At 42.1% G+C, this 22,918-nt stretch overlaps 10 protein-coding genes across 10 annotated transcripts; 4 read left to right on the forward strand and 6 right to left on the reverse strand.

Moving 5' to 3' along the window:
* Window positions 1–57: 57 nt before the first annotated feature.
* Window positions 58–2,865, reverse strand: NAM7 (ATP-dependent RNA helicase NAM7; the record flags this gene model as incomplete). The annotated part of the gene is made up of 1 exon (XM_037288477.1): window positions 58–2,865. The coding sequence occupies one exon, from the start codon at window positions 2,863–2,865 to the stop codon at window positions 58–60; it is 2,808 nt and encodes a 935-aa protein (XP_037144372.1).
* Window positions 2,866–3,196: 331 nt separating this feature from the next.
* On the reverse strand, window positions 3,197–3,883 carry HG535_0D03530 (uncharacterized protein; the record flags this gene model as incomplete). The annotated part of the gene is made up of 1 exon (XM_037288478.1): window positions 3,197–3,883. One exon carries the CDS (start codon window positions 3,881–3,883, stop codon window positions 3,197–3,199), a length of 687 nt encoding a protein of 228 aa, XP_037144373.1.
* Window positions 3,884–3,996: 113 nt separating this feature from the next.
* Window positions 3,997–4,503, forward strand: HG535_0D03540 (uncharacterized protein; the record flags this gene model as incomplete). Its single annotated transcript, XM_037288479.1, has 1 exon — window positions 3,997–4,503. The coding sequence occupies one exon, from the start codon at window positions 3,997–3,999 to the stop codon at window positions 4,501–4,503; it is 507 nt and encodes a 168-aa protein (XP_037144374.1).
* A 276-nt stretch (window positions 4,504–4,779) lies between these two features.
* YJU3 (acylglycerol lipase) lies at window positions 4,780–5,709 on the reverse strand (the record flags this gene model as incomplete). The annotated part of the gene is made up of 1 exon (XM_037288480.1): window positions 4,780–5,709. The coding sequence occupies one exon, from the start codon at window positions 5,707–5,709 to the stop codon at window positions 4,780–4,782; it is 930 nt and encodes a 309-aa protein (XP_037144375.1).
* Window positions 5,710–5,867: 158 nt separating this feature from the next.
* Window positions 5,868–6,641, reverse strand: YJU2 (mRNA splicing protein YJU2; the record flags this gene model as incomplete). Its single annotated transcript, XM_037288481.1, has 1 exon — window positions 5,868–6,641. The coding sequence occupies one exon, from the start codon at window positions 6,639–6,641 to the stop codon at window positions 5,868–5,870; it is 774 nt and encodes a 257-aa protein (XP_037144376.1).
* Window positions 6,642–7,386: 745 nt separating this feature from the next.
* On the forward strand, window positions 7,387–10,305 carry HG535_0D03570 (uncharacterized protein; the record flags this gene model as incomplete). Its single annotated transcript, XM_037288482.1, has 1 exon — window positions 7,387–10,305. The coding sequence occupies one exon, from the start codon at window positions 7,387–7,389 to the stop codon at window positions 10,303–10,305; it is 2,919 nt and encodes a 972-aa protein (XP_037144377.1).
* Window positions 10,306–10,639: 334 nt separating this feature from the next.
* CUE2 (Cue2p) lies at window positions 10,640–12,064 on the forward strand (the record flags this gene model as incomplete). Its single annotated transcript, XM_037288483.1, has 1 exon — window positions 10,640–12,064. The coding sequence occupies one exon, from the start codon at window positions 10,640–10,642 to the stop codon at window positions 12,062–12,064; it is 1,425 nt and encodes a 474-aa protein (XP_037144378.1).
* Window positions 12,065–12,773: 709 nt separating this feature from the next.
* MIF2 (Mif2p) lies at window positions 12,774–14,507 on the forward strand (the record flags this gene model as incomplete). The annotated part of the gene is made up of 1 exon (XM_037288484.1): window positions 12,774–14,507. The coding sequence occupies one exon, from the start codon at window positions 12,774–12,776 to the stop codon at window positions 14,505–14,507; it is 1,734 nt and encodes a 577-aa protein (XP_037144379.1).
* Window positions 14,508–14,690: 183 nt separating this feature from the next.
* STE20 (mitogen-activated protein kinase kinase kinase kinase STE20) lies at window positions 14,691–17,627 on the reverse strand (the record flags this gene model as incomplete). The annotated part of the gene is made up of 1 exon (XM_037288485.1): window positions 14,691–17,627. The coding sequence occupies one exon, from the start codon at window positions 17,625–17,627 to the stop codon at window positions 14,691–14,693; it is 2,937 nt and encodes a 978-aa protein (XP_037144380.1).
* Window positions 17,628–18,156: 529 nt separating this feature from the next.
* Window positions 18,157–22,635, reverse strand: UFD4 (putative ubiquitin-protein ligase UFD4; the record flags this gene model as incomplete). Its single annotated transcript, XM_037288486.1, has 1 exon — window positions 18,157–22,635. The coding sequence occupies one exon, from the start codon at window positions 22,633–22,635 to the stop codon at window positions 18,157–18,159; it is 4,479 nt and encodes a 1,492-aa protein (XP_037144381.1).
* Window positions 22,636–22,918: the final 283 nt, after the last annotated feature.

Raw genomic sequence — 22,918 nt, forward strand, 5'->3', positions numbered from 1 at the left:
GATGTTAATATTTTTAAATGGAATTATAAATTCAAAAATGAAAGTGAATTCAGCTATTTAAATATGAAGTGAGTTCAAACCTTTGCGAAGCTCATCTGATAGAAGTTCTTCTCCATCGTGTAGCTGCGAATGCATGTTATGTGATCCATTTGCAGGATTTGCTCTATCGCGACGGCCAGCGGGGTTTTCAGTACTCCAAAGTTGATTATTTAGATAAGAGGATAATTCTTTGGTAGCATTGTTAAAAGTTTCGGCTTGACCAAAAGACATTAAACTTTGAGTATCAAAATCCTGATAGCTGGGAAATTCACTGGCTCCTGCGCCCAAATTGAATGCATATCTATCTTTTTGATTTCTTTTCGGGTGATTTCGCGTTAGTTGTACCGTGCATAATTGTAAATTATTCAAAGAACCTTCAACTAAGCAACCTTTCTCTCTAAAATGTAATAGAAGATTATTCCAGATAATATTTCTTGACAGTGCACTAGGGTTACCTAATATCACTAATCCATATTTTGCACGAGTTAGACCCACATTTAGACGACGTGGATCACTTAGGAAACCAATCACCTGTTGATCATTTGCACGAACACATGATAGAATTGTATAATCCTTCTCACGACCTTGAAATGCATCAACGGATGCGACTTCCACATTAATATACAGTTCTTTATCCAATGAACCATTCATTTGCATGTACTGTAAAATAAAAGCTCTTTGACCTTCATAAGGGGTTATAACACCAATCTGTTCAGGTTTAACACCGTCTTTAAATAGTCTTGTTATTACTTTTTCACAGTTCATTGCTTCTATTCTGTTTAGATACGAAGTACCTTTAGCAGATATTTCTTCTCTACCATAATTAGCCCAAAACATCATTGGGACGTCATGGATAGGCCATGGAAATGAGCTATTTTTTACGGTACGTTGTTCTATGGTTACACCATTTTGTAAACTACCTTCGTAAAACATATTACTTGGTAATTCACTTAAATGAGGATTCATACGGTATTGAACTTCTAAGCGAATAGGAACGTGGCCTAATGAGATGAATCTTTCAAATAATGACTGGTTTAACCCCGCATCACCAGCTTTACGTTCCAATATAACAGGACCTAATTGTTGATGATCACCAACTAAGATAATTTGTTTTGCCCCTTTCACTATTGGAATTAAACATTCAGGTTCAGAAGCCTGCGTACTTTCATCAATCAAAACGGTACTAAACTTAGTATCTAATCTCTTATCGCCAGCACCGACACAAGTACAACAAACAACATCAGCTTTTTTCAGAATTTCAGATTCTGCTTTCTTGACTAATTTAACAAATCTCTTTGTATCTCTTAATGATAACTCTCCAACATCTTCTTTCAACTTTAATAACTTTTTCAATTCACCTTGTGATGACCTTCCAACCAAATTGTGTAGTGCAATATCAGAAACCGAGCTTTCCACGTCTTCTCTGCTCTTTGCAGTGACCCTAACAACTTTAAGTCCAAGATTTCTTAGTTTCAAAGCTAAATGATCAACCGCAACATTTGATGGAGCACATACAAGGATACGATCCTTATGTAGTTTGGATAAATGATAGACGATTGTTGCTGAAGTAACTGTTTTACCTGTACCTGGTGGACCTTGAATTAAAGATAATGGCTTTTGAAGAGCATTCTCAACAGCATACGATTGTGATGCATTCAACTGTGCAAATGCCGGTATTGAGAATTCTTTTGGCAAAGGAACATTAAAATCAATATCAACAATTTCATGACCTAAGATTTTATAATATAAAAATCCGGAAACTGATTTTTTATCAACAGCGAATTTTTTCAAAGCATCCTGCATCCTGGTATAAGACGTACCTTTCCAAATGAACTCAGCTGTAAACCCGGTACCTAGATGAATCGGTGGTGGTACTTTGCTTGGCCTTAATTCAAGGGTAAATTCATCCTGAAAACTACTTGGTAATCTAACGATATACCCTCTACCCTCCCATTCTGGATGTTGCAACCCTGAATATCTAAGAAGCATTTCATCACCAACAGCCACCTTTAGCTCATTCGATTCGAATGTGGATAATGCGAATGATGCTAGACGCCTATTATTCAACGCGAGTGACCACGTGACTGAAATGTGTTCTAATGCCTGTGACTCCTTCAGTTGTTGATCGTAGTCGGCCTCCAGCTTGATCAGAGGGCCATAGGTTCTTTGATATTCATAAGCATCTTGGTATCTCAGCAATGTTGGCGGGATTTCCTCCTGTTCTTCGGATATTTCGATGTCATTCAAGGTTGCATCTTTATTTGATTTCCACTTTGCTTCCAGTTTAGACATTTGTGACGGGGTGATCAGTCTTGCCTTCAACTTATCTTCATTTGGAGGTTCTTCGGCGACCCAACTCAACAACTGTCTATCTTCGATTAAAGGTTGCCACTGATCTGTGTCCCAGTTAGCGTTCTTCGTCTGGGCACAAGGGATACGACATAATAATACAACCACCGCTTCTCTCTTTGCGGAAACAAACCCCAACAGGAACACGTTCTTGCAACCGCAATTATAGCATTCCAGCACAGTATCACCTAAATCAGAATCCGGATGCAAAGAAACGACATTATGGTGAGACAGAACCAAATGGTTAACGATATGCGAGCTTGAGCAGCCGTGCTTAGAGTTACAGAACCACTTACGACAGGTGTAACACCTGACCACAGAGGTTGGTGAGTCGATACCACAGTAAGCGCACGCATGCTCAGAAGTAACCAGACTTCGCTCAGTGTTCAGTTGCGGATCAACCTCGTTCATCATCTCATTGATCTCATCTTCGTATTCATTGACCTCCGAGTCAGCGTCGCTACCCTGGCGGTACATATTCGATCGTTCGACGTCTTTGAGTGGTTCACCCAGATGTCATCGGAGCCATATGGCCTGAATGAAACTCACAGCTTTCTGCTTTATGATTTTCAGCAAGTAGTTCGAAAAAAAAAGATGCTTCGTATCGAGCGATGTCTTGATTTAAATAGTTGAAAAGATCACAGTACGTATCATGTAGATAATTAAGATTCGAAAATGTAGAGGGGGAGCCCCGGTGAGCCGCAAATTAGATCCGATGCAGCTCAATGCAATGTAATTTGATGTAGTGTAATGTTGATATTGTGATAGAATTAGAGCGCAATGCGGGAGGCGCCGGCGGCGTTGAAAACTATTGTGAAAATGACTTGGCCAGTGACGTTTCGATGAACGATTTCTTCCTCGAGTCGCACTGCGGCTTCGAGAAAGACGACGATTGGCTTGACAGCGGAGACGAAACCGCAGACTCCGCAGCCGTCAGGGACTCCGGCACATCCTGATAGTCGCCCGTCGACAGCGCGTCCAAGACCGACGAAACGTATTTTTCAAGTCCATACAGATGAGTTGGAATACAAGCGCACGACGACCGCGTGCGCTGCAGCGTGGGAGTCGGCGACGGAGTTTGCTGCTGCGTGGGAGTCGGCGACGGAGTTTGCTGCTGCTGCTGCTGCTGCCGCTGTGGTACGAACTCCATCGGCTGGCCCTCCTCGATCGACATCCCCGCTGGCGCTACCACGTCCAGCGTCGACTGCCGCGATATCTGCCGGATCAACGTGGCGCTATTCGCCCGCCGCCTCGCCGGCTGCGACGTCTGCATGGCGGGCGACGACTGGTGGCGCACCAGCGCATTTCGAACACACTTGGTGCCGCCGCCCCCGCTCCGCTCCTCGAGAGGGTCGTGTTCCTCGTCCCCGTCGCCGTGCTCGCTTCTCTCGTAGCAGCGCCCGTCCTCGTGGTCGCAGCCGTCGCAACATGGATCCTGCACCGCCCTTTCGAAGATGTTCAACGAGAACATCTCATTACTGAATTCTTTGCCCATACTAAACTACACTTAACCAGTGCCTTCTTTGTTGAGTCTCGTCAACCTGTGTTGCAAGCTACCTCTGAAACACAATTCTTCCTACCACCCCACACACGCACACATATATTTATATGTATATGTATGTGTATGTGTATATGCTTGAAGCCAGGAAAAATACAAATCCAATGGTGCCCCTTGTTTGCGTTCGAAAATCTCCTGGGGATGCAGAACCGTCAAAACCTTGTTTCCTTGATATCTCTCCTGTTCATTCCTTCCGTGTTTCTGCTGTTCCTGCGAATAGAGCAAAAGGACAAAGTCTTGACCGTTATCACGACATACGCCCCGATGCCGTTGGTGGAACCACACGCCGCTGTAACCACAGTGCGCTTTGGGAACACCCAGCGCCCAGCCCAGGTTCGCGAAGCCAGACGCGGAATGGATTCTCAGAATGCATCGAACAGCGCGCTGCTGCGATAAAAGCCAAAATCGAGCTTTTTGTGGGTGAGCGAGCAAAAAAGAAACGACGTGGGCCAGATTGCTGTTTGGTTTCGACGGGCCGTCGCGATCCCGCGTTCCGTTGCCGAGAGTCCGCTGCGCGACGCGCAGCGGACGAGAAGGGGATAAGCCAGAACAGATAAGCAGCAACCGAAAAAGAAACGGGAGGCCATCGACCGACTAATTTTTTCTTTTGCGGCACAGAGCTGCGCTTGGAGACCGTTGGAGACCGCCGGGCTGCGACTTTGGGCCTCGCGCCAGCAGGGCCAACGGACGCGCGTGGCACAGGTTCTGGATCGTCGGTGCCTCCTGGGCCACGCCCTCTCCCCGCCCCGCTGCATTTGTCCCTCCTGGCCCTCCTGTCCCCTACGATCTGCGATCTGCGTGATCTGGTTGCTGAGCACTACAAGCGCGGCTTCTTACTTCGATACACAACATCTATTTAGCCAGGCCAGATAGTCATCGAACACGGTGCGGAACACGTCGTCCGTCTCCAATGACAATATCGAATGTTTGGCCTCCCGGTACAATTTGAGGGTCTTGTCCTCCGCTGGACAAACTGTCTCGACAAAGTGTTTGGAAGCCGCAGGGTCGTTGATGGTGTCGTCGGTTCCGTGCATGACGAGCACGGGTCGGTCCCGGATGAAATTGGCGCTGATGTGGCCGCCCCGGTTCTCATACAGCGCCTCTCCCCGCTTGAGGAAATCGTAGATTTGTCTCAGAGTGCCGATCAACGGGGTGCTCAGGGGGATGTCGTGTTTCAGGAAGTCCTGGTAGCGTTTGTCGCTGGTGATTCCGTCGAGGTCTAGTTCGGTGTCGATCTGGAAGGATGGCAGACATTTGGCCAGGAGCGGCGACAGCAGGGACACCAGTCTGCTCGGTCTCGAGTGCGGGTGCAGCAAGATAAGCGGGCCGGTGCAGCTGAAGGCGGCGACGCGGCTGCGGAAGCGGCCGTGTGCTGCATACTGCAGCACAATGCCGCCGCCCATCGAGTGGCCGAACAGCACCAGTGGTGTGTTGTTCTCGCGGCACTGTTCCAGATTCTTCTCGACGAAATGGTCCAGATCTTTGAAGGTGTGGTGTTCGTCGGTGCGGCCCCTTAATTTGCCCGGCGAGGTGAGCCCTGCGCCGCGCTGGTCGAAGGTGAACGATTCGTAGCCGTTCTGGGCCAGGTTGTCCATCAGTCTGTGCTGGATCTTGCAGTGCTCGCAGAACCCGTGGACAATCAGCACACGTCCCTTGGGGGTCTCGGTGGCGGTCTTCCATTGGATGAAGGCGAAGTTGGCTTGGTCGAACTGCTCGTATTGCGTCTCGGGGACCTCGGTCGCACACTCGTAGGGGTAGCTCATTCTGGCGGCTGCTGGGTCGATGGGCCTGTTGTGTCACGGCATCGCAGGCCAGGTCGCGTGTGTGTATATTTATATGTTTGTGTTGCGGCAGCTTGTTGGCGGAGCGATGGGGAAAAACGACGAGTTCCGTATGAGACGACATCGCAGGTGGGTGACGATCAACGTTTTTTGATTGTCACTCCGAGTGGGTTCTTCTTCTTCTTCTTGGTGAGGCCAGCTATCTTGGCGACGCGCTGGTGGGACGGGGCCGTGGTGTGTGGTTGTGGCGCGGACCTGCGTTTAGCGAATGCTGCTTCAGCCAGCTGATCCAGGTCCGCGTCTGCGTCGTCTGTCGGCACCTCGTCCTCCTGGTGCGCTAGCTTCGACTCGTTGGCTCTTCTCACGTCGTTGAGGCGTTTGACAAGCTCGAGCTCTTCGTCTGCTTCTCGTTCCCTTTCCAGCTTCATCAGTCTTTTCTCCAGGACCTCCATTTTGTCGTCTGCGTCGTTGCCGATTTCTGCCCGTTTCTGTGCGTCGACGAGTCTCTCCAGCGTTTCCTTGACGCTTTCGATCTTATCGGCCCCCGTCGCGGCGGTAGCTGGTTCGTAGTTTCTCTTGCCGCCCAGTTCCATCACGTAGTCGGCGCTCTTCGGATCGGTCCTGAAACAGATCACGTTGTTGCATCTCGGGCACTTGATGGAAAACCTGTAGATCTTGATGGTGTCAAGGTATCTCTCCTTCGCCAGCTCTTTCTTGCCGTTGAACTTCCGGCTTTTTGCAATGTACTCTGAGCATTTCAGACAGCGCATGCTGAACGGTGTCATTAGTCGAATGGTGATCGAGTCCCTGTTCTTGCTTTTGAGTTTCTTCGCGGCCTTCTGGACCGCATTTTCGGCTGCCAGTGGGTTGTAGTCCGGTGGGTAGTACTTGTTGATGGATTTCCTTTCAGACATAGCTGTGCTTGGTCACCTCTGGTCTCAGCTTACCACCAGGTCCGTCCGATCGCATCTCATCTCATCTGAGTCTTCTTTGTATTGCCTCTGCTCCAGACAGCAAACAGCGAAAAACGAAAAAGAACACGTGAAAAAAAATATCAGACCAAACGAAAAAGAGATGCAGCTGCACAGTCACTTGACGGATTTAAAGGGCTTGCCAAAATGCCTTCAGGTATGCGTGCAAATCAATGTTTATTAGTCAAACAAGTAGGCGCCGCGCATGCGAACACGCCGTGGTGATTGAAGAGCGCCAAGATGTATGAGCATTCTCAGCTCTCGGCTCTGCTTTGACAGCGCAGTCGCTGAATGTGTGCATTCCTGGTAGATCTCAGCCACTTTCGCGAGTGGCAATTGTTCAGCGTCAGCTTTGTGCTCACGTTGCGGCCCCTTCTTCCACTTGTTCTTGCGCTTTCAGCAGTATGCACTCTAGGGTGGTTTTCGTCTTGAGTGATGGGATGCGATATGTATTGTGAATCATCATCACCACCCAGGTTTTTAAGGTATGTTGATATGCATATGTGTTAACCTACAGCTACAAGCATTTAAAAGTTATATATAACAAGGTATCCAGCGAATAGAAATCGGAGCAAGACAGTGTTAGAGTTGCTGCTACTGCATTTTCCTGTATCGGTCTTCTTCGTCATTTGATGAGTAGGTAACTCGCCTCTTTCAGTCAACAGGTGTACGTGGAAACGTTCGAATTATGGCTACAAATTTACATTCAGGCCATGGGAGCAATAGCACTGAAAGCTCGTACGGCGGCAATAAGGATTCTCCCGGTATAGAAAACTACAACTCCAACCTAAATGACACGCATATTGGGGCTGCTAGTAACGAAGTCTTTCGTAAAAGAACGTCCAAGGGAGTGGCGGAAACCGGTGGCGAGGGCAGTGCGGATGGTAACGGCACGGTCAAGAAAAGAAGGCGTAAGGCAATCAAATCGTGCGCATTTTGTCGCAAGAGAAAACTACGATGTGACCAACAGAAGCCTATGTGCTCCACATGTAAAGCTAGAAATCATAAAGAATGTGTCTACAACACGGGCTTTGAAAATGAATTGGATAACAGCGGCTCCAGCTGTTCCGGTAGTGGCGGTGTCAGCAAGCTGGGTGGCGCAGGAATTCCTTGCGGAGCCGTCGCTGGTACAGCCAGGACCACGTCAGATGGTGGGTTCAATGACGAAGGCGGAAATGGCAGTGTGTACAGAAAGGAAAAGTCGGAGTCCATAATGGAATCCACCATCCCATTAATGGAAAGACTGAATCAGTTACAAAAACAGCTCGAAGACAATGGAGCGATTGTGAAGGAAAGCGTCTTGTCGGCGAATAGCGGCACAAACATTCCTACAAATTCTACTGAAGAAAGCGCTCCTATTGATCACTATCGTTCCAAAGATTCTTTTGAGGTTTCTATCTATAATCAAAGTTCTTATGGTAATAGGAAAACAGACTATGTCACTTTGACGCGATCACAATTGCATGAAAATACAAACGGAAACATTTTAAAAGATTATTTTACATTGCAATGTAAAGAGAGTGGTAGAAGAATTTTATATGGTCCAACTTCAACAAGAATTTTTATCGCAAAGGGAAAATGGGCAATGCTGGATAAATTTCGTCAAGTTTGGTTAAAAGTAAAAGCTGCAAGAGCTAAATGGAAGAAGGAAACTAACTACACAATGCTAAAAGAAATGAAATGTGTTGAGCAACCACTAGAGAAACCCCGTAACTTTGGAAATAGCGACTGTGGTAGCGATTGTGGAATTAATTCAGAAATCAATTTAAAAAGTCTAGTTTGCTCCTGCTTGCCTACTTTTGAAAAAATTGATTCACTCATTGATTTTTTTTTTTCCAACGATACACTTTTTGAAGCTTCGGATGTTCTTGATAAATTTAAAGTTAAAAACGATTTTAAATCGGCTTTTATTCCTGGTAAACCATCACCAAATCTCAATCATGAAAGACCAATTATTGCTTTAGTTGCCAATGAAAAGAAAAATTACTATAAAATAGGCGTTATTTTAATGATTTTGGCAACAACTCATTATCAATCAGAGTTACCAACAGAAATTGAAAATTTTTCTGTTCATTTATCAGGTCTCAGTACAGCAAAAGCTCTATACATTGAAAGAGTGCAATTTTTAGTCGTTAAATTCCATTACCGATTAAAATATGGGTTTACTGGTGGTGATGGCTCTCATAATATGTTGGTAATCGATGACGCAATAGCATCTTCTACCGCTATAGGCTTAAACCGTAATATCAAAATACTTTACAAAGGCCAGGAGTCTGTTGTTGGCAGTCTAGAAACTTTACAAAAATTGTGGTTGTGGATTTTATTTGCTGATTGCGATATTTCTATTCAAATTGGCAGACCGTTAAGAATAAGTGATGATGAAATAGATGATTCTGTTTTTCTCAATAATGATTCTTCCAGGACTTTTTATGACACATTCAAAAGATTCATACTTATGACTCGTCGTATGTTATCCGATATTCACAATAAAGATAAAAAGCCACCACTGGGTGATCATTGCGAAACACTGATAAATTTTATTGAAAATGAATTTCCACCGTTGAGTGAATTCACAGGTAAAAGTTTAACTACTATTATTCATCTACGCAAGGCAAGATTACTCGCTCAGACTGTTTCCCTCTTAATAACATTCTATTGCCTAAGATATTTGGCTTTTAACGAAATAGGTATTGGTTTAAAAAATGGAGTGATGAAAGCAAGTTTAATCTCGTTCTCATTATATGTCAATATCCTGTTATACTCATTCGAATTGGATAAGAAAATTTTCCCCGAACGATTAGACCTAAATTATAAATTTGTTCCGCCATATCTTTGTCATTCATTTTCTATTGTGCATGGATTGCCCTTTAGAGCAATCATTGTATTTTATTCATTAGCCTATAATTCATTAACACTGTTTGAAAGTGGGCTAATGTGTTCAAAGAAAAATCTGCAGACAACAGAGTGTGATTTGAGTACCTTACGTGTGCAAAATGAATCATATATTTCATTTTTAACTTTTTTCAAACTTTTTCTAGAGACTTTTGATAGGTTAATGGGTCCTCACAATCAACAATTTGCAATAATAGCTAGAAGAAGTCATGTGTTTGTTATTGGTGCTGCTTTTGAAAGAGTTTGTAGAAAAGTTATAGAAAAAGTCATGGAGTGTAGAACAAATGCAGAAAATAATTGGATTAACGAGTCAAAAAATCAGCAACCAAATTCAGATTATGCATCGTTTGAATCATTCAAAAAGACAAATGAACTACAGCAAAACATCAAAAAATTTCAAAGCGATATTGACAACAGTTTAAACATGAATATACTGGATACTGCAGATTATATTACTGCACTCCCTTCGATGAACATCAATAGTGATAACAACTGTAATACAGACAAAAGCCCAACGGCGCAAATTGCTCAGGCCACTGAAACTGCACAAGCCCCTCAGCCTGGTCCAGCACTCTCACTCTCACTATCACTCTCAGAGCAAGAAGATATCGCGCAAACGATTTCAGATGATTTTTGGCAAAGCTATAACGTAGGTTGGCAAGAAATTTTGGATAACGCGGAATATGATAACTTTTTTCAAGAATTAATTTTGTAGTTAAGCATGAAATGCAACTTGTATATAGTCAACTGGTTGAAGATTACTCAACGTAATAAACTAATGTATCAAAACTCTATCTTGGTGCTAACTCTTAATATACAGTACCGATTTTTTTTAGTGTAATCTAAATTCTTGTTTAGTTCGGCTCTTTTTAAATTAGTTTTTGCTAGTCCGTTGCAATAAAAAAAAAAGTCTTTCAAGGCAAAAATTTATTGAAACTTAAGCGCTTTGACAAATAAATATCTACCTTCATGAAAAGTTTGGTAAATCAAACTATATTGATTAACACACAGAAGCCTCCAATTAGAATTGCTACTAGCATGGCAGTAATATGGATGGTATAATAAATAATAATTTCAATACTGAAGGTCAAATAAACGAGTACGAAGAAAAAATAGCTGAATTATGCGATATTTTTCCTGATAAGAGTCAAACAGAAATACAAAAGGCATTCCTGTCAAGCAACAAAAATCTACCAGCAACATGTGAGCTATTGCTGACGGGACATGAAACACTTCTCAAAGAATCCGATGTGGCGGGAGTCGATCCTCAAGTAAATAGGAAACAGGAATTTACACCGGTTGATGAACTAGGTGCCATGTTTCCTAACATTGACCGCAAAGCAATTACGACTGCTTTGCAGTCTAATAAAAACTCCTTAGATGATACTATTGGGGATTTACTCAATTTTGATATCCTGTCTGTCGAGCAAGGTAACGAACAGAAAAGGCTGGAAAGCCAAATCAAGAAAGGGAATAGATATCGTGACGTAGACAAAAACGATTGGAAACTAACATCAAATTATCTGGAAATAGTACAGCAGTATACCAATGTCGATAATGATACCGCAATGAAGTCCTACTATAACAATTTCATGAACATGGGCAAAACAATAATAAATATAATTTGGACTGCCGAAAATGATCACAATGCCAGACAGAAAAATGATAGCAAAATTTTGACCAGGAAACCAACTACTGGTGGCAGAGTGCAATCAGCGTATGGATATGCTCACGAAGCGACTAATTCATTTACTGCTCTTGAGAAAAAGAGGTACCTCAATGGAAACGATAAATCAATGCAAAGTTCACCTTATGTATACAATCCAAACACTGAAGAGACAAAAAAGGTCAGTGAAATACTCACGGAAAATCCGATTGTGAAATGCATAAGTAGGGATTTCTTGAAGAAAGCTCTCAAGTTTTATAATGGAGACATGAAAAGAACCCTTTCCGTTATATTATTCATTATTGACCTGAATGCTTCAAAAGACACCTATTGCAGAGTGAACGCTTCAAAGGATTGCGCTGGGTATAAGCATCATACGGCAAGCAGCTACCCTAAGGCCTTTAAACAAAAGACCCCTTCTGCTGGCACTATTGCCTTGCGATGCAGCGATTTCCAGAGTGAAGAGCATTATAAAATAGGATGCGAAATGATTGAAACAATCCTTATTGCACCTAGGTTAGATTTTCATGGGTTTATACCGGAAGATGCTATTCAGATCCTCAAAATCTGTCTGAAGAAATGGTGGAATCATGAATTATTGGAGAGAGAGCTCAAGGCACAGAAATTATCTATATCCAAGGCATTTAATGTATCTGCAGTAGAAGTAGTCACAGGGCGAGGAATCCACAGCGTGGGAGGCGTTTCTGTCTTGAGGAAAAGAGTCAAAATGTTTTTAGATCGGGAGAATTACCTCTATTGGGAAGAGCCTTCGTATTTCATTGTCACCGGTAAAAAACCAGTGAAGTAGCAGTGATATCCCAAATTTAGCTCTGTCAATTCACTTAGATCTGAACTATTGTACTGCACACGCATAACAAAAAAAACAGGACCTTTGATGAAAGGATACCGGTCACAGTATATCAACTTAGGATTAAATGGAATAAGTGCTTGATCAGTATGCTTAAGGCTTGTTCTGATCATTCTGATCGTACTTCTCCATCGAAGGAAACGAAAAGCTAAGCGTTGAAGAACATCGCTAGATCGGAGCTACGTACCAAGATTTTTCCAAGATGATATTCGTGTTCCCATGCTTTTGGCGCAAACAATATGATCCGACTTTACATCCTCAGACCTTTGAGCTTGATCGCTATACGGATTGTCAACGGAAGCAGGTAGAACTTGCTACGGCAGCCTCGACCCTTCTTATTGTGAAAGCTGAGAATACGCAGCACCGTTAAAGCTCTCGAAATATGCTCAAAAATTATTCACTGGGTAGCAATTATGTACGTTCGACATATATATAGTGTTCAATCTTTTAATTTTTTTTCCTATTTATATGAGGTTTTTGTTTATTTCTGTCAAGTTACCACTTTGAGTCTATGGGCATAAGGCGCACGCGTATATAGAGAACTGCAATAAGCAAGTGAGAACACTACTTGAGAGTATACACTTGTAACGGCAGAGCTAAAACTTCTGCATCGTCCAGTTAGGTGAAAATTTTATGAGCTCTTATAAGGATGGATTACATGCTGTTAGGAGTGCAGTCAAGAAAGACTGGTTTAAATGTGAAAGAAAATATCAAGAAAGATGAGTATAGTATGGAGAATATTGATGATTTCTTCAAGGATGATGATACCAGCCTAATAAATTCAAAAGGAAACAACAGAAGGTCATCTTTACTCTCATCTCTCACTAAAAATAACGTTTTATCTCATACGGAACATCAATCTCCCATACTGAAAGGACTTCAAAGTAGCAATTTTGACTCGTCACGCCGTTCTACCGAGCAGTTTCATGGGCAGAATTCTTCCATAATACAGAATCATCTTAGTATAGTCGAAGAAGATCTGTTACCAGTCGATAACTCCCAGTATGAGGAGATTGTCAAAGATGCTCATCTCACACCGAAAGATTCAAAGATTAGACGCGACACAACTATCGATAGAGGTTCCATAAGGCTCACTCCAGAAAAGCCGCTCAATGACTATCTCTATAATGATGTGCCAGACCTAGTTGATGATGATGACGAAGATACGAGAGATTTCACTTCGTTGAATACATCTGAAAATGCCCTATTGGAGGATGAATTGGACGATGACTTCGTCCTAGAAAGTGAGGAAGATAGGGATTATGTAGAAGGGGAGTCTATACTGAATGAGGAAGAAAATAGTAATGATGATGATGACGACGAGAGAGATGATGAGAGTAGTAACGACTCAAATGACACTGATAATGGGGATGAAATATCAAGCCAATCCTTAAGTCATCCGAAATACACATATGGTGATGCTAAATTGTCTACAGAAATTTACGATTCTGATGAAGAGTCCATACGAGAGCAGGCGCGTGAAGTCATCGATACCGAAACGGAGGGTAGAGCGAATGGATTGAGGCGATCACGAAGAGTAAAAGTAGCTCCTTTAGAGTATTGGAGAAATGAGAAAGTCGTATATAAAAGAAAATCAGGAAAACCGGTACTGGATATTGATAAAATTATTACTTATGATCAGAATGATGACGACGAAGAAGAAGAATTAGGAAGAGGGAAGAAGAAAAGGAAAAAATCCGTCAGAACGAGACCTTACAATTACATTCCCACAGGCAAGCCGCGAGGTCGACCCAGAAAAAATAAGCTCCCTGATGGCGATGCTTTTGACCCGAATACTGAATTGTTGGATGATATCAATTCAGGCAAGGTAGAGACTGCAGAGTGGCTCAAGCACGGTATATTGGAGGCTAGCGTTAATAATGCCAATGATAAGGTCTCAAAAGAAATCGTGGCATTTGCTCCAAACCTAGCTCAGTCAGAGCAGATAAAGGAAACGGATGAAGAACGTTTTTCATTAGAAGTAATGTTTGACAAATACAAAGAAAACTTTGCTAGCGGAATGCTCAAACTGCCTGTACGAGGTAATAAAAAAGTAAGTGACTCTCACCGCACCTTTATTACCTTTTATATCATTGAGGGCGTCCTCGAAGTAACACTAGCGGGAAATGTCTTCTTAATCACGAAAGGGTCCTCAATTCAAATACCAGCATTCAATCAGTATAGTTTCCGTAATAAGGGCAATAATGAGGCTAAGATGTTCTTCGTCCAAGTCACACTTTCAGAAGCTGAAAGTAAGGTTTTTATGAATGAAAAGGAAATGGAAAAACAAGACCATTCGCTCTCGCCAAGAGGAATCGACAAGGCTTCAGAAGAGTCAGAAAGTGAGGGCTCCCTGAGTAGTATGAGCATTTCAGAGATTTAGTACATAACCGATAATGTATAGAAAGTGAACATTGTGCAATATGCACATTTCATTGGCCGGTGCTCGCGTCAGAGTGGCTAAATAATACAACTACACTATCTTCCCATTAATATAAGTTTTACATAAGTGCAACCAAACATAACTGCTGTTTGGCTATAATTCGAGTTACCGTGATGATGACCTCTATGCATCAGCCTCATCATCTTCCATCTTTTCAGCTATCTTTTTCATGCGGGCAAGTTTAACCAATGGCGCAAGAGATTCGTTTTTATCAGCATACTCGGAAATAAATTGGTCATGCAAAAGTTCAGTGGCGCTTGCTCTTTCATCGGGATCAATATTTAAACACCAAGAAAGAAACTTTTTCAACTCCTGGCTGAGATTATCAGGTTCTTTCAGTTGTGGTGTTCCATTGGTTGCAATCAGATATAGGGCTCTGAGAGGTGTTTCATTCAAGTAAGGGGGTTCTCCTTCAATCATCTCTATAATCATAATTCCCAATGACCATATATCGACTTTTGGTCCATATTCTTTTCTAGAAACAACTTCTGGAGCCATCCAGTAGGGTGTTCCTACCATAGTCGTTCTTTTGAGGTTTACTTCATTTATCTGGGCACAAAATCCAAAATCAGTGAGCTTGATTTCACCTTCCATTGATAGAAGAATATTGTCAGATTTTATATCTCTATGAATAACACCTTTAGAATGTAAGAACTTAAGTCCAGCTAATGTTTCGCGACATACAGCTCCGATTTGTCCCTCTGTTAGAATACAATGGGTTACAACATCGGTCAACGATCCACCTTCCATGTATTCCATCACCACCCACAGGTCTCCTCTTAAGAGATATGAATCAATGAAATTTACAATATTTCTGTGCTTACTTCCTTTCATAACCAAGATTTCGTTAATAATTAATTCTTTTTTCGGTTGCTTTTCTAGATTCATTTGCTTAATTGCTACAGATGCATTCGTGCCAACTTCATAGGCAGTATATACACCACCTGATGCACCTTGCCCAATCTTGGTTAAGTTCAAGTATATTTTACTTGGGTCTCCATCAGTGCATATTTGTGAAAGTTTAGCATATAGTTGTTTCGTTTTTCTTTCTCTTTCTTCTGCTTTCTTCTCAGCTAGAGCAACATTGGCTTTTCGTGAAGCATCCCGTGACAATACGTTGGAATGTCCGTTCGTTTTATCAGCAGAAGTAACATTTTTCAGGTCTTGAGTCTCATTATTTATATCACTGCTATTTTCTTGAGTACATGTTTGAGGTATTGGAGGCAGCGGTTGTTCCTCTCTTTTGATACTTGCTTGGCGAGATGCGAGTGAAAGTGAAGAGCCGGAAGTGTCTTTAGGAACGGTTATCGAGGACGATGTGGTCTTGGAAGCATGCGCTGCTGACGTTGACGTCTTCGATCTTTGAACGGGTGGTTTTGGGGCCGGCCTACTGGGTATAAACTTTTCATTCGAAATCTTTTCTGTCGAATCAGGCCCACCTAGAGAAGACGGTGGAGAAGGTGGGTTTGGTGGAGTTCTGTAAGCATTCACTTGCGGTGAAGGAATTGAGGAGCTTTGAGCCAAATTTGGTGTTTGCCGACTAAGATCAGGCGTCGACGAGCCACTGGGAGTGTAAAATTTGTTTACAAAACTACCTGAACCCGTTCTAAATGAGGGTGTGTTATGAATACTATAGCCAGCGTTTCCAACATTGTAGGTTTTGAAGACTTTATCTTCTCCGCTTGCCTCTGTCACATCTTGATAAAATTTTACAATATCGACAACAGCTTGCATATTCTGTTGTTGCTCCTTTTTTGTTATACCGCTCGATGTCAACAATCTTTCCCATTCTTCGGGTAAACCCGTGTATTCACCAGTTTTGATATCTATTCCAACATGGTGAAGGTGTTTGGCGTTATAGGGAGTTGATATCTTGACTCCGTTAGGGGTTTTGTTTTTCTCTCCTTGCGAATTTCGTTTGATATTTTGAACAAATGATGAGAAAACACCCTTCATCCTGCTGCTTCCGCTACTTTTTCTTTTACTGGACTCATTTCTGCTTTGCGGTTGAATAACAGGTGAAGATGATGGAGGAGAAATATTTCTAGGACTCCTTACAGCCGATTTACTGGTAAATGCTTTAAATGGCGAGCTTTTCGCAACACTAGTTTGTGTAGGGCCTACTATGGGCGCAGATGCATTTTGCTGTGGGATTTTCGGTGTCGTCACGGGCGTATTGGTCTTCGAACTGGTTCGTTGCTTCGTATCTAAATTATTCACGGGGAGTAATGGGATCTTATTGCTACTTGTATTGGCCTGTTCTGAGGATAGTTCAAAAATACTTTCACTGGTAGTCGAAGCTATTAATGTTCCGTTTACATGTTGGTCTGATTCGGAAGCTCTGATAGTTGAATTTGTTTGATCACCCACTGAAGAGAAGTCCCTCATTCCATTGTACGCCGAGCTCTTGAGATCCGAGCTTGTAGGAGGTCTATCATCTGCACTCTGACCCTCAATCTCTTCTTCGCCGGATTTGGTAAATGTTCTGCTATCCATGCCTTCATTTTTTATTGCCGGATTGTTGGTCTGCTCCGAATTTTTGATCGAGTGTTCTTCATTTTCGTAAGAGGAAATTCCACTCAGTGCAGACGAGGATGAAACTCGCGTAAACTGTATTGGCTCGTCTAATGAAGCAGAAATTGCTGTTTCTGTTGTGTCCTTGGGTGTGTCAATGGGCGATTTCTTTGGGTCCATTGACCTATATTCGCACAAATCGCGCGTGCGGTCATCCTCCTCGGAATGACCATTCAGGGCGTTGACATTCAATGTACCTGGTGCTCTTGGTAGCTCGAACGTGTTCTGTTCGTTATTTTCCACCTCGTCATGGGTACTTAGTGATGGTTTTGTGGAAGCGTCCTTAGTATGACTAGCCTTTTCGGCTCCAGGATTGCCATCAAGCCCGTTCGCGAGCTCAATACATGCGTCGGATTCACCAGTAGCTACTTCTGTAGATGATCCATCTTTCTTTATTATTTGTTCCGGTCGATTGGCGTCATCACCCTGTTTTAGTGTGCCACAATCCCGTTCCCTAAAACTGTCATACTTGTTCTCGTCACTCATTATCAATATAAATGAAATTCTTCTACAAGTACAGCTTGACCGTCACTGAGATACAACTTCGCAAACTAAAGTATGTTTATTCAATTGCCTCTTGAAAAGGTTTTTTGATCTGAAAGTTTATGATTTCTTCTGATCGGCAACAAACAAGAATTTTTAAAAAAAAAAAATCGATAATCTGGGAAAAAAAGCTTTTCAGTACAATATGAATGACTATATGTTCAGGTCGAATTGTCTCATAAACTTTCACGTTTGTTTATCTTCCCAGCCTTATTATTCTGCACAAATTTCAGTACAGAGGCAGTTGTTTACATAGTTTGTGTGAAAATGGCTCGTCTGAAGATATTTCCTGGGATGAACGTTCAATATGCTAAAATTTTTCCGTAGAAGACGCCTTTGAGAAGGTTCGAAGTACCATATCTCAAAGCGAGGTCTAGATGTTTAATATTTAGCTGCACAGAGTTTTAGGAAAGGAATGTGACTGCATCCAATATAATATATGTAGTTGCATAAAAAAGAAAGAGAAATGAAATCAGGATAACAGAAAAGGTCCCATTCCTTCGTTCATTGCCTGAACGATCCTGGACCGCATCATGTTCCGATCACTGTACTTTGGTAATTTGAAGTAGTTTGCACAGGTCATAACACTTGGGAGATATGCGTCTGCAGTTAAATTGTCGTCGGGATGCTTCAAAACTACCGTCAGTTTGGGTTTGAGGCTCTTGAATCCACCTATTGGAAGCTTTGGTGAACCCGTCAAAAACTGTAAGAAAAGACGTCTTTCTTGTATGGAAAAAGATCCCATGATAGATACCAACTCGTGAATGGAAGGTGAGTCCATAGTGTACCCATGATCTGCATTGATGGTTGCGTATAGCGTCGCAGAGGACCAGTCCTCTTGGAAATTACCATATAAGCCAACTAGCTCATCTGGATCCAGTAACAGTAAAGAAGTATAGGGAAACACCTTGGAAAACCCATCGATAAAACGGTCCAGTTGTTCTTTGATACCACTTGCCAGGACAAAATCAATCACAAGGGTGATATAGTTTTCAACGTTTTGATTGGTGACTTGTATGCTTGATCCATTCTCTATCAAATCTATATCGTAGCCTGGCAAAGTGAAAAAAAGTGTTAGCTGTTCCAAATCAACCTCACTGTCTCTGTGGTCATAGAGGAATTTCAAGGACTTAGCCAAATGGCCGTCCACAAGAGACAATAAAAATAAATTATCTTCGAGATCTTCATGAAACTTCATATTGTTTCTACTTCTGCATCTTCTGTGAGTTAACTCGAAGAAAACCCTATTGAAGTTGAAATCCAAGATTCTGTTGTCTAACATGGACCTAGCCACAAATGTCCCTAAATGAAGGAACAGTTCAAGAACTTTTTCGTTGTCTTCCTTCGGGTCAAGTGGTGCAGGAAACAAAGGGGTAGCCACATAATCGGCGTCTTGATGCGCGTATCGATCATAACGCCATATTTGCAAGTTTTTTTTGGTAAACTCTCTCGACACAGACGCATAGAATTCCAATGTAGGCCCCAAACCGGTCCCAACTTCATCTTGATATTCAATTTCTAAGACGCTGGGACTTGATCCATATTTATCCAGGATTTTCAGACCGCTTAAAAACATCGAGCTTCTAGATATGCGCAACTTGTGTCTTGTTATCCTGCCCAGTTTCTGTAGAGAATCATCACCATGCGAATCTTTCACAGTCCCAGTCTTATTCCTCCAAAGTTGAATTAATCTACCGTAACCAAAAGACGTACATTGCAGAAAAAATAACCTGGTATCAAAAGGAAACAGAAAATAGTACCTCTTTGTAAGCTGCAGAGTCCAATGAGGCAGAAGCCCGCTTGCTACAACCAGGGGCTCTTCTAACTGTCTCGACAACTTGGCACTTAACTTTGAGTTGATAAAGATGTCACTTGGAAGCTCCTTGATTCTCAAAAATTTCAAAAGTGTGAAGATATCATCTGCCGGCTTCAAGATTTCGTTCTTATCGTCAAGTTCATGGTCATATAGTGCCATCAAAGACTCAACTTGCGCGACAGTTTCATTAACTTTCTTAAATTTGATGACCTGTGGCTCATGCCATAACGTATTAAGATCTTTCCCAGATGCTTTGTATGCTCTAAATAAACCATAAAAGATTGTATCATTTAGTTTGAGCGTTTCCTGCTCGGTAGAGAATTCAAAGACCCAGTTTCGGACTTCTTCTAAGCCATTATTATTTGAGGAACCAGGTTCAGTTGATGTCAAGCTTGGCATTACTGAGCTCAAGAACCTTGCCTGTGCCATTCTGTGCTTTAAGAACTCGTTCAGAGTTTTAAAAGATGCAATACAGTGAATGTGGATCGTTGATCCTGATAAGGTTTGCCCAATTTGGTCAATATCAGAATCTTCATCATAAACAAGCTTAATTTTTACATGCTTGCCCAGAGAAGCCACCCTTTCTTCGCTTCCCTGCAGGCCACATTCTGTGACGCGAAATGATTCAAGTCTAGTTAATGTTGATTGCAAAATAAGCACAAGCCGTTTAGCATCATCATCCCGAAACACTTCCAAAAATGCTCGCCTTGGTATTGAGCCAATGATCCCAAACTTTCTGATGGTCGCAGCAAGCGCAGCTGCCAGTCCGGTTGAAATAAATTCGAAGCTAGATATTTCAAATCCTGCCTTGAAAATACAATTTCTTATCCGGACCCAAAGCTCTCTCCAGCTCTGCTGATTGTTCTCCTTCCATTCGATATGAAGCAAATACTCAACTAATTTCTCGATATCACGTAACTCCTCGCTCACGACACCTTCATCTACGTCAAATGTCGTAAGCAGTCGGTCGCTAAGTTCTAGAATTTTCCAATATATGAAGTCTTGGGGCATGTATCGCAACACTTCAAATTTGATGTTGTTTGGCTTGATTTCTGTTGGTATATCCATTGTGCTAAACTGCATATCATATTCGTCATCACCATCATCATCATCATCATCATCATCATCATCATCATCATCGTCTTCGTCGTCTTCGTCGTCTTCCTCCTCTTCAAAAAATTCTTCACTCTCAGTGGTTGGAGACCTCTCAATATCAGAATCCTGAGCGAAAATGGTAATTGTACCTTCATTCTTCCGTTCTAGGAGCATACGTTTCAAGCTCTTTACTAGATTGAAGATGCCCTCTCTTTTGAGCGGAGTTAATACACTAGATGAAAACCTCGCAGCCAAGATATCAAGTAAAGATAATACACCAACGAACAAAGTGCTCGAGACCATTATTTGATCTTTTTCCTTGTCCAAAAGAGAATCACTCTGGGCCAAGGTGGACCCAGCTAAACCAATGATTCTTTCACATATTGGACCTGCTTCTGAAATACCGACACATGTTGCAATTCTAGCTAGAGCAATCAGAACTAAGCGACGAACATCGAAATCGACGGTATTTACATATATTTCAATTAATAGTGGAGTGAGATTCTTCATGAGTTTATCAAACCCCTTTCTGTTTAAATGCAAATCCGGTTTTTTAGCATTATCCATCGAAAGAATTTGTTCTTTCTCTGAAGGAAAGATCAATACGGCTGTACGTGAGATTGCATGTAGAAGTGGCTTCGGGACATATATTAAAGTTTCATGAAGGGCTGCTTTTGAATTTTTAGAATAACTATTGAAACAGTTTAATAAAATATCAACAACATTGCAGTTTTCAATGAAATCCTTCGAAAGAAGGCAACTTGCTTTCACCAAGACTGAAATGATATCAAAGCATCTGACCTTGCTTTCTAAACTGGATTCCGGAGTCGACGCCAACTGGGCTAATCGTTGCATGACATCTATTGTAAAAAGCGATTCCAACAATGGTTTTTTACGTAAACCTTCACAAATACCATATAGAGCCTTTAATATTTTATCCAAAATTAAAAAGTCAGAACCATTCACAAAAATTGGTATCAAAGTAGGAAATATCTCTTTAATTATCTCGAAATCGTCTGTTCGTACTTTACAACATGAATTGGAAACTATTGTAACAGCTTTCCTTTGTGCATGTATTGTAAAAAAGTCAAGGTATTGTAAGCATGCTGTCAATGCGCCCGACCTCAGAACTTCTTTACCGTGAACTCTTGATATCAGTTCTAACGTTTCCAGAATTTGTTCGGCTAAATCAATATAACTAATCTCCTGTAACTTAACTTGAAGATTTGGAATAAGCCCCTGATCAACCGCCGCTGTTATAGTGTCCGGATTCATTTCAAACAAGTTGTAGAGGCATCTACAGGACATAAGCTGCAATTCCAATTCCTCATTCAATGCTGAGTCTGAAATAATGCCGATTATTCCTTTCAAAAGCTTTTCTGTAGGTAGCATTCTTTCTAGCACTAACTGATCCATCATCAGTAAGTGCTGGGAAAGTTCTTTTAGACTTTCCATTGCGATGTAGGTATCTTCTGGAGCATTTAAAACGTTATTAACAAGGGTTGAAAATCTATCATTTCGCTCACCATTATTGCCCCTCCTCACACCATCGTTAATTAATGAAATTATTTCCGGAAATGCCTCCGCTAAGTTTCCAAGGCCTTGCCGAGTTCCAAATACATGTGTTCCACCACCACCAATATGTCCTTCATTATCATTGCTCTCACCTTCAAATCCCTGTGCCATGTTCCCCAAAAGATTCTGAACAGAAAACAATCTTTCGTTTACTCTACTGAATGGTGTGGAACCACTTCTGTCCGTATCATGGCCACGATTTCGACGATCAGATACATCACTTTCATGATCCATGTCGTCATCTGCGCCGACTAAAATGCCTTGATCTTCCTCTTCATTGCTCCCTTCCTCGCCATAATAATCGCCACCCGAATGATTGTCTTCGTAATCTTCATCCCTGTCGCTCATCCCTATAATTTCCTCCTGGTGATAGCTGTAAGGCTCGCTGCCCTCCCCAGAATTATGATCATCCATTCCATAGTCACTGCTACCCAGCGTTTCGCTATTCTCGTCACCACGGCTCATAATTGTGCAATCTATAAGCCAACTGCCACACCTTATTGCAAAAAACTAAGAGATCTTACCAGTCTATTCAAGGCATTCACCTTATTCTGACGTTACTTGTCCTAATTAAAAGACTACAAGAAGATCCACAGCAAAGCAGTGTTAAGTTGGTACTTATACCCTCCGAAGATGACGACGGTATTATCCACCTTTTCAGCTGAAACTACGTCAGTTGTGACATTTCCCTTTTTCCTTTCATCACATTGAATTGAAAATTGTCAAAAATTTTCAAGCTCATCTCATC

The sequence above is a fragment of the Zygotorulaspora mrakii genome, chromosome 4, assembly GCF_013402915.1.
Source record: "Zygotorulaspora mrakii chromosome 4, complete sequence".
NCBI lineage: Eukaryota > Fungi > Ascomycota > Saccharomycetes > Saccharomycetales > Saccharomycetaceae > Zygotorulaspora > Zygotorulaspora mrakii.